The sequence below is a fragment of the Acyrthosiphon pisum genome, chromosome A1 (genome assembly GCF_005508785.2).
Source record: "Acyrthosiphon pisum isolate AL4f chromosome A1, pea_aphid_22Mar2018_4r6ur, whole genome shotgun sequence".
NCBI classification, from domain to species: Eukaryota; Metazoa; Arthropoda; class Insecta; order Hemiptera; family Aphididae; genus Acyrthosiphon; species Acyrthosiphon pisum.
Genome location: NC_042494.1, coordinates 129,394,592 through 129,404,767, shown reverse-complemented (window position 1 = coordinate 129,404,767; position 10,176 = coordinate 129,394,592). Strand labels below are relative to the sequence as shown.

The 10,176-nt window shown below is 29.1% G+C and overlaps 1 protein-coding gene across 3 annotated transcripts in view; it reads left to right on the top strand.

Moving 5' to 3' along the window:
• LOC100163524 (tyrosine-protein phosphatase non-receptor type 11) overlaps window positions 1–10,140 on the top strand; it is a 17,764-nt gene extending 7,624 nt beyond the window's left edge. Inside the window, exons 1-13 of one of the 3 annotated variants that reach the window (XM_001945452.4) lie at window positions 3,064–3,622; window positions 3,751–3,818; window positions 3,901–4,023; window positions 4,103–4,460; window positions 4,764–4,940; window positions 6,247–6,394; window positions 6,473–6,552; window positions 6,614–6,769; window positions 6,839–7,006; window positions 7,394–7,589; window positions 7,649–7,800; window positions 7,879–8,171; window positions 9,574–10,140. In XM_001945452.4, coding sequence (XP_001945487.2) covers window positions 3,808–3,818; window positions 3,901–4,023; window positions 4,103–4,460; window positions 4,764–4,940; window positions 6,247–6,394; window positions 6,473–6,552; window positions 6,614–6,769; window positions 6,839–7,006; window positions 7,394–7,589; window positions 7,649–7,800; window positions 7,879–8,171; window positions 9,574–9,706 — 1,995 coding nt within the window. In that variant the 5' untranslated portion in view covers window positions 3,064–3,622; window positions 3,751–3,807 and the 3' untranslated portion in view covers window positions 9,707–10,140. Of the gene's footprint in view, window positions 1–3,063; window positions 3,623–3,750; window positions 3,819–3,900; window positions 4,024–4,102; window positions 4,461–4,763; window positions 4,941–6,246; window positions 6,395–6,472; window positions 6,553–6,613; window positions 6,770–6,838; window positions 7,007–7,393; window positions 7,590–7,648; window positions 7,801–7,878; window positions 8,172–9,573 lie in introns of those variants that run through there. The other 2 variants (XM_029488310.1, XM_029488311.1) reach the window with 2 other exon arrangements.
• The last annotated feature ends 36 nt before the right edge of the window (window positions 10,141–10,176 follow it).

The following is a 10,176-nucleotide window of genomic DNA, read 5'->3' as shown; positions in this document are numbered from 1 at the left end:
AAATTTACTAATACAAAAGAGTAAAAATAGATTATATTCAACACATTTACAAGACCTATTTAACTTGAAATATAAAATGCCTAGTTTTTCCTCATTAGAATGGATTACGCTCCAGCAGCATTAAGAGATGAGTTCACAGACTTTATGTCTAAGTGGGGTGAATTCAAAAAGATAATTTTTCGTGAAAATTATGACTACATTGAATATAATTCTGGTAACGAATATGATGGTGATGACGAAGAAAAATGTTCCCATACTAGTATACAGCTGGCAACAAATACTGTGTAGTTTGCATTTTCAATTTCTTATTAAAGTATAATTTATACACCAACTCTTATCCTAGTCCCTACAACTGCTGCATATTACTATACTTAGTACTTACTCTGTCAGTCACTCAAGTAAGATGTGAACGTGGATTTTCAAAATTAAAATATATAAAAAATTATTTAACGAGCACCTTGTCACAAGATTTATTAGAACGTTGTATGCTCATGTCGATAGAAAAAGAATTTTTGGTTGGAATTGACTTTGGTCAAATTATTAATGAAGTGGCTTTTAAAAGGAAAGTGTTAAGAGGACGCCACATCTGCATGTGTTGCCTCCGTCTTACAAATGCGTAACATACCAAATTTACGCTCAGAAATTCAAGTTGTATGCCGTTAGCTTAAAAATTAGAGTAAATGACCTATTATGAAACTTGATGGTAAGAACATTATCTGTGTTTTTTTGGAAGTTTTTTTACGATAATGCAGTTTTTAAGTGAATTATAGCGTGTATAATAAATGTAAGTTAAAAATGCTCATAACTCATTTAAAAACTGAATTACGGCATACAACTTAAATTTCTGAGCGTACATTTGGTATGTTACACGTTTGTAAGACGGAGACAACACATGCGAGTGTTGCGCCCTCTTAACAAAATTATTAATGTATTGAAAATATGATGAAATTGTAAATGATCAACACGAGTTGATTTATATGATTTAAATAGTTCTTATAACATATTTAATTTGTAAGTTAAGTTAAATTGTTAAGTTTAGTTGTTAGGTTAAATATGTAATGCGAGCGAAGCGAACAAATTTTTCTTCTGTTGGTGGGCTCCTTAAAATATTTCCCTGTAACAAAAATACTACCTATCCACCCCTGCCTATACGGATATAGGTACCGGACACTGATTACCAAGACCAAGTATACCCTATAACCTATAACCTTAAAATGACACCCACCCCAAACTTTTTGGTGGTTCAGTGAACCACAAAATGCATGATCAAGCCGCCTCTGGTTCTATCTTAACCAAAGACAGCTGACAGGGAATTTCCTTCGGTAAAATGCCAACAATAAGGCTTAAATTAAATACAATTATGGTATTTTGTGAATAAACTTACCTACTGGCTACATATTATCTTGAAATCAATTGATTTATGTCTTACACAGTGAACGTGTTGATGTATATACTTTGTACAGAGTGATTCTTTTTTAAATGTACATGTTGCAGTATAAACGACATACATTAAGTTATATTATACTTACTGACCTACCATTAATTTGGTTTTTCCCTTTGCTTTTTTCTCTTTCCCATTTCATGACCAACTATGTTTAAAATTAAAAATAATAATTTATTTAATACTTTAATTTTTTTTATATATTTATTAATTTTTATTTTATTTTATTTTTTTTTTTTTATATTTGTTCATTGTAACGACCTCAAGGTCTTTGACAATGCTTATCACAAGTGGGTAGTAGGGAGATCATATTGTGATCTATTTATTCTTTGTATATATCACTATATGCATGATACTACCCCCCTTCTCCAAGAGGAGACATGTGCGGTCTTCACTCCCAGTGGAGTGGGACCTAGTTGGAAACCGGATGACGCAATCGGACGACAGCACGGGAAAATGGTGACTGCGTAGAATCACACACATTTTTTTTGCACTTTGCTATGAATCGAACCGATGACTGTGTGAGTCGTAATCAACTGCGTGACCACTGCGCCACTCCGGCCCTAATTTTTATTTGACTATTTTTCCGTGGATTTTTTTCCTACATTCCTACATCATAATTTATGCCTCGACATAGTTGGTGAAAAATAATAATATATAATAGATATAAAGTATAAACATTCATCACTTAAAGTGATTATGTATTTTCGATATTTTTTGAATTTTATAATTTAAACAACTTATGAGCAACCTTGTGGCTTGTATTCAATTTTCAAACTTTTTGACCAAGCAAAAAAAAATATCGACATAGGTATAAAGTAGAAAAAAGTAAAATCAAAAATGTCATAATATGTCTAAAGTAGCTCAAAAAGTATGTATGTACCTAGTACCTACTATTATTTTTTTTCCAGTTACCTTATAACTGATATAAAATTGGTATTGCATAAAAAAGTCAGTTTTCCCTTAATTTTTTGTTTCTTTTTCCCAATTATTCTTAAGAAATCATTTTTACCTCTCAAAAGTACCAATTCACTCTGCTCACAATCTAAAATTATATTATTTATTATGTACATTCACCACATCAAATTCAATATGATAAGCCGAATAAATTATTCATTTACCTCATACCTGAACGAAATAGACAACAATAATTCTGGGGGGCTAATATTCACACTTGGAGTGGGTGGGGCCGTGGGGATTAAGCCCCCCTTAGATACACCCATGATGTAGAAAAGATATCTTCTCTACATTGTGGATACACTATACGCCTATGTCGTTAGAACAAATATTGCTTGGAATAAATAAGTGATGGAATTACAGTGGTACGGAACAAGTGTTTCTCGGTACCAATCCATAGAGTAATAATGTAATATTACGTATCTACATTTTGGACCTTACCTATCACGGCTATAATAGATAGTCTTTTATCGTTCATATTATACATTATAATCGAATTTTAACAAATGGAGTTTGGAACAAAGGTTTTGTGGAACAAATGTTAGTGACCCGCGGTGACATACCTATTCGCTAATCAGAGAGCGGCGCAATCACAGATAAAATGTGATAAAATTCCGGATATGAAATTATACTGTATATATATAATTCTTCGGACGCAATCGTCTGGCGGCGCGGCGCCGTGGCGGAGACCTTGAGATGCACTTCCTTCCGCAGTTCCGCTGCGGTTTGTTATCAATGTTATCTCGTTTCGAAATTTTGTGAAGTTATTTTGCCAGTCAATAGTCAATACCACTACCACTATAACTGCTTACAATGCCATAATAACAATATACGTATTATTTATTATTGTTATAGTGATTTTCATAATAATTTTCGTTGTAAGCTCGTAACAGTTTTTTTCTCTTTTCGCACACCTCGTTTGAATAGCGTTCGTTTTATTTATTATTGTAATAATAATACTCTACGCACCGTTCGGACAATTGTCACCAAACACACGGTTCCACAGGTACTTTGTTTTTCGCGTCTTGCAATAATTTCCTACTTAATTATGCGTACCTATTGTGCGAGACGATTATTCCGTCGTTGTCGTTATGATGGTCATCTCCAATGAAGGACACACGCACATTAATATTCCAAATGTGTAGGAAATCGTTTCTGGTTCACGCATTATTCCGATCAATTTGACAAAGCCACTAAAACACCTTCTGTTGGCTATGAGATTATGTAAGTACCTACTACCCATGATACACATTTTATAAGAAATAAAACGAAAAATGTCCCAGAAAATAATTTCTAGTTCCAGGAAATGTTGTTGCAATCTTTATGATTTATTTTTAAATTTCTTTTTGCAGTACATAAAGTAAAAAGTTGAATTTTTGCACATTGTGCTTCTGTAGTAATTCTTCACAATGTCCAGAAGGTTAGACATACATTTTCACTTATTCATTATTATTTATTTATTTTTTTGTTCTATTATTACTTTTGATAAACATTTTAATCAGATGGTTTCACTCTCATTTAAATGGCATGGAAACTCAACGAATACTTTTAGATGAAGGCGTTGAAGGATCATTTTTGGTTCGGAAATCATATAGCCGGAAAGGACAATTTGTCTTATCTGTTAGGTAGGTAAATCAAAATATAAAGTATTTTTATTTTTGTTACATTTTTGAGATTATGCATTATTTTTTTTTTTTCTCTTAGGCATGGCAATAAGGTTAACCATATAAAAATTCATAATGATGGTGAGCTTTTTGATCTCAATGGTGGTGAAAAATTTAATACCCTTACAAATCTTGTTGAACATTATATGACACATCCAAGAGTACTAAAAGAACAAGGTGGCATACCACTACCTCTATTAATACCGATTGGTTCACCTGAGCCAACAAATGAAAGATGGTTTCATGGTCAAATGTCAAGAAAAGAAGCAGAGTATTTGATTTTAGAAAAAGGCCGTCCTGGTAGCTATTTAGTACGGGAATCACAATCTGATCCTGGAAATTATGTATTAACTGTTAATATTGATGATAAAGTGGCTGAAATTAAAATTAGGTTTAATGTAAGTATTAAAATGTAATAATTTGTATGTAAAATACTTTAAAATTTTACATCATTAATAATGTAAATTATATTGGTTATAAATTATTTATATTTAGCACAAAAACTAATTGAGAAATAAAAATAATATTTAATTAACTTAATTATTTTATCATAAAGATTGATCAGATATTATTTACAAATTTATACTAAAGCAATTTTAATCTACTAACTCTTGTTTTAGTTACTTTAAAAAAAATAAAAATTATAATACAGTGTTTTTTTTTATAACTGTATTAAAAATATAATGCTATAAAATGTTTAGGGTGAAAAGTATGATATTGGTGGAGGAGAAGAATTCTTGTCACTAAATGATTTGATGAAATACTACAGCTTCAATCCGATGGTTGATCATACTGGATCTGTAATGCATTTGATGAATCCAGTGAATGTAACAAGAATAAGTATTGCTGGAATCGTTGATCGTGTATTTAAACTGGAGGTGAGTTATATTTTGATTGTGCTTTCATCTCTTGAGCGTTGTACTCATTTTACTTAGGAGGACCTAACCTGTTAATATTTTTCATTTTTAATAATATTTTGTTTGAATACAGATAAGTTTTCATATTTTTAGTATTAAACATGTTTATTTTAAATTATTTTAACATTTGTTGAAATTTTAATATTATTATTATTAAAATAATTTTGTAACTATGGTTATCAAAAAATTAGACTGTGTTCACGCGGAATTATTTTTTTATCGTAGGTATACAATGATTTATCATTGAATTCAAATTTAACGCACCCATTACTGTGACCTACTCAATGTAGGGTTGCTGTATGTCCTGGTTTGGCCGATATTGTACAAGTTTTCAATAAAGTGTTTCGGGATGCTCAATTGTTCCAGAATTAAACTTCATTAATTTAAATTAATAATTTATCTTAAACTAAACATTTCTAGTAAAAAACAATACCTACTATAAAATAATCAAGTTTTTCTACTTTTGGTCCAATATGAATCTAAGTCAGCAATAAATTTGCTTTTGATTGATATTTACCAATCAACTAAAGTATTTGAACGTCCTATAAGAATATGTATATAATACAGATAATTTTCCCTTTCCTTACGTCATAAATAAAACTATAATTACTGTAATTTTGATAAAACTACAATTCCAGCTAAATAATAATAGTTATTTTGTCAGTCCTCCATTAATTACTGGTTTTATAATTTCTGGTAATAATAATATATATTCGAAATATAATATACTTAGATATAACCATTTAGCCATATAGGTATGTTAAATTTTCATGGAAATTACATTAAAAATAAGAAAAAAGGACTAAATGGACAAAAAGTAAATACATTTTACTCCATTAAAGTTAGAACGATTTAAAACATTTATGTATAACTATATAAGTATTATCTTTCTATCACACTCTCTTAAATAGTAGCATTTGATACAAAATCTGAGCCTTACTAATTTATAATTTTTTCGGTTACTCATTCCAATTTGTAACTTTGAGTTAGTTTTTACCTTATAAATGCATGTTGTTTTGAGTGATACGGCTGTGTGGTATTCCAGTTTAAAAAAATTATGATTTTAAAAGTGCCAGTTGACAGTTGAGGAGTGGTAAGATATTTCCAATGAAATGCATCCTGATTTAAGTAAAATAAAATATAGTAACCCTAACTCAATCATAAGATATTCAATACACATAATGTACAGGAGAGTAGGTTACATACTTGGAGACTTTTTAAAATAAATATATGTAAATAATAAATATTTGTTAATCTTATGTTATAGCATCAGAAATATCAACATTATCCTTTTGGAGGGTTTTGGGAAGAATTTGATGTGTTACAACAATGGGAAACAAAACGAGAATCAACAAAAGATATTGGTTTTTTAGATGAAAATAAATCCAAGAATAGATATCGAAACATTTTACCATGTATGTTTATGTTGTTAATAACTACCTTATAATAAGTTATAATAATGATTTGCTAACTTTTATTTGTAACTGTTTTAGATGACCATTCTAGAATTATATTAAAATGTTGTGATAAAAGTTTACCAGGTGCAGATTATATCAATGCAAACATGATCAAAGTAATTATTTTTGCCTTTTTTCAAATAGATTAAAAATAACAATACGTTGATAATTTTTAAGCTTGAGCCATTTATTTTGGCTGAAAAATATGAGACACGTAATTACATTGTCACTCAAGGTTGTCTACGTAATACAGTTGATGACTTTTGGAAAATGATATGGCAAGAAGATTCCCGCATAATTGTTATGATTACAAAATTATTTGAAAAGTCCAAAGTATGCTCCATTAATATTGTTTAAATATTTGTAAAATATAAACTAAAAAAAACAATTTTTAATTTTTAGGAGAAATGTATGAAGTATTGGCCAGATCTAGGTCAGTCATGTGAGTACAGCAAGATCACTGTTGAAAATCTTGGAGAGTATGCCCACCAACAAGATATGGTTGTGAGAATGTTTAATATTAGTCTTTCAAATTACAGACATAGAAGAGTACTTCAATACCATTATACGGTAATGAATGTTACAAGTTGTTTATACTTTGAATAGATGTTGACGACCTACTACTAATCATATGTAATTTAAATTGTGTGGTAGAGGCTTTTATAAGTTATTTTACATTAGGAGGTTAATTTTTTGTTTTAAAATAATATAGCTCATCTTATAGATTAGTGATTCTCAACTTGTGTGTATGAACCATGCCGATCGCCAATTGATTACTTAGGGTCCCCAACAAGTCATTATACCATTTGTTTATATGTGAGAAAAATACTCCAAGAAAAAATTGAATATCTAATTTGGGGGTTGTCACATAAAGAATGAGAATGACTGCCATGGATGTTATCTTTGTAACATTGTTACTTAAATTATTACTTTTAAAAAATCAACAACTTTTGTTAGGGATGGCCGGATCATGGAGTTCCTTCTGATGCAGGGTCGCTTCTTGACTTACAGTTTGTAGTTAATGCTCGCCAGTTTGAAATAGAAGCTCACTCAGATGTTACACACCCTCTAACCGTACATTGTAGTGCTGGAGTTGGGAGAACTGGTACATTTGTTGTTCTTGACATTCTTATTGGTCTAATAAACCGAAAAGGTATGTGTTAAGACATATAAATAACTGCAAAATGTATTATGATTATTTATTTATGTCAGGTCTTGATTGTGAGTTGGATATCCAGCGCACCACTCATCTGGTAAGATCATTTCGCCCAGGACTTGTACAAACTGAAGCACAATATCAGTTCATATATACAGCTATAAATCACTATGTACAATCAGTATGTTCAAGAATATCAGCTGAAAAGGTTAATAATTAATAAATAACTTGGTTTTCTATAGTTGACAGAAAGATGAGTTTTTCATTTTTTATTTATTATATTTAGAAAATTGAAATGTTTGGTCGCGAATACTTGAACATAAAGTATACAGATGAACTAGCAACAGTTGTAGGTGAAGAAAATGTGCCAACCTTAAACCCTTGTACAGCTCAACGGGTCTTAAAAAATGCTATTTCATGCAATACCTATCCTACTACCGATTCGCCTTTGGTTTCTCCTACTCTAGACAAATCAAATGTTGTTGAACTCCTTGGTTATGACCCTGGAAAACCGAATGATCCATCACAGGCAATAGTGACTAATGCTGATTCGTGTCCTAATTCACCTACTTCTAACGTGTAAGTATATTTAAATTAATTTTATATTATTTATTGAAATGCGTTACCTCCATTTTGGTGTTAAAATTTAACTTTTTACTCAATAGAAAAATAGTATAGAATTATTTAATATTAAACTATTAACTATATAAGAAATTTGATTGCCTAAGGGCCCATATTACAATAGTTGAACTCCGGTTAAACCACCGAATTCGGCCGGTAAAATCAGTAGTTCAAGCTTAACCGAGGTTTAAACTATGATTGCAAAACGGGCCCTAAGTATATGGATTTAGAATATAATTGTGTATAGTGATAATTCAACTTAAATCAAATATTAATTTAGCTTTATTTTTAAAAGCTAGAACATTTGTGAAGATGTTAAGTTTTTATTATTAATATTATTATTTTTATTTAAAACAAAATTTAAAAAAAAAGTGTAGTTTTTATTGTATAATATAATCAAAAAAAATTGTTTAAGTTATTCAATAATATACAATTAAATTGTTTTTCGCCATAAATCTTTATTATATTTCTTATTAAATTTGATAAGTGTACGGACATCTGTACAATTTATCTGTTGAGCATATTTTTTTTTTCAATTAATTTTGTTAACATTTTAACAGCTTAATTGATTATTAATATTATTATACCTATTATAAAAATGTGGATGTATTATCATTAATTATCAGTGATGTGGCAAAGCCAGCTGTTTCTTGAGCCCTGTTCCTCATCCAAAGTTGGTAGGTGGGTATATTACGAGATGGATGCGTAAAATGGTAGATCAGTGAGTTTTAGGTAATTAACTAATAACTTATAAAAATTCATTACATTTACCTTATGAGATATGTATAAAAGTGTAGATTATAGCGTACTTTTAGCATTGACTCGTGATAATATAACTAACAAATAGTGAGTTATGCTTCTATCCTAACCTATTTTGGTAACTGTAATTTTTGTAATCTATTTTTAGTATCTACTATTACATATTATAACCTATTTAGTCTATATTTGGCATATTCTAGGGATCATAATAATGTTTAAATTTTGATTACATTTGTGTTTTATGTAATTTCTGTAGTCTGGGTGAAAGAAATTGAGTGCAATGAAGTATTAAAACAAATAAAGTGAATCTATTCAAAATAATAAATATTAAAAAATGCTTATTAAGTTACTGTATATAATTGAATGATAAATTCAGTTTGAATAGTTTAAAAAAAAAACTAAAATAAGGGGATGTTGGTAATTTATTCAGGCTACTATGTATACTATGTACTATAGTTTTACATGAATTTGTACACAAGCGACAACTCGCAAGCTATTTCCCTATTATTTTTTTAATATTAATGTTATGACTTGTTCTAAACTTTTAAGTATTTACATTTTGATTTATATTTTAATAACAAGGTTCTCGTTTCTGTTATAGATTTGAATTACATTCCTACGAGAATATTTCATCATCTTTACCATCTAGTGAATGCGATATTGGACCTCCGCCAATGGAAGCGCCTCCACCACCCCCGGAGTCTCTTTTCTATGATATTAATGAGATAATATAATTTCAACTTTACCCCTGTCTATATTTTTAGACAATTATTTTAAATTTCATTACATTTTCATCAACCATTGTATCTCATATTTTTTATTTAATAATACATTCATTTTTAAATAACACCATTTTTAAATGTTAATTTAATTATGAATATTGATATCTTAATTAACAAAAATGTAGTTTACTAAACATTCCTGGTTTTGGGCCAATTTAGATAAATAACCGCTAAATATTGACTGTTAAATTTGATATAATTAAAGTTTGGCTACCATAGTTACATGCCAATTCAGTTTGTTAAATTAATTAATTTATTGTTACTCATATTCTTGTATTATTTATTTTTATTGTTAATAAATATAGAAACATTATTGTAAAATGTTATTACTTATATCATTATTAAGTTTTAAAATAATAAATTAATATAATTTCAATTTTTATTAATTTTACTTTGTTTATTATTTTTATGTTTAAAAAGTT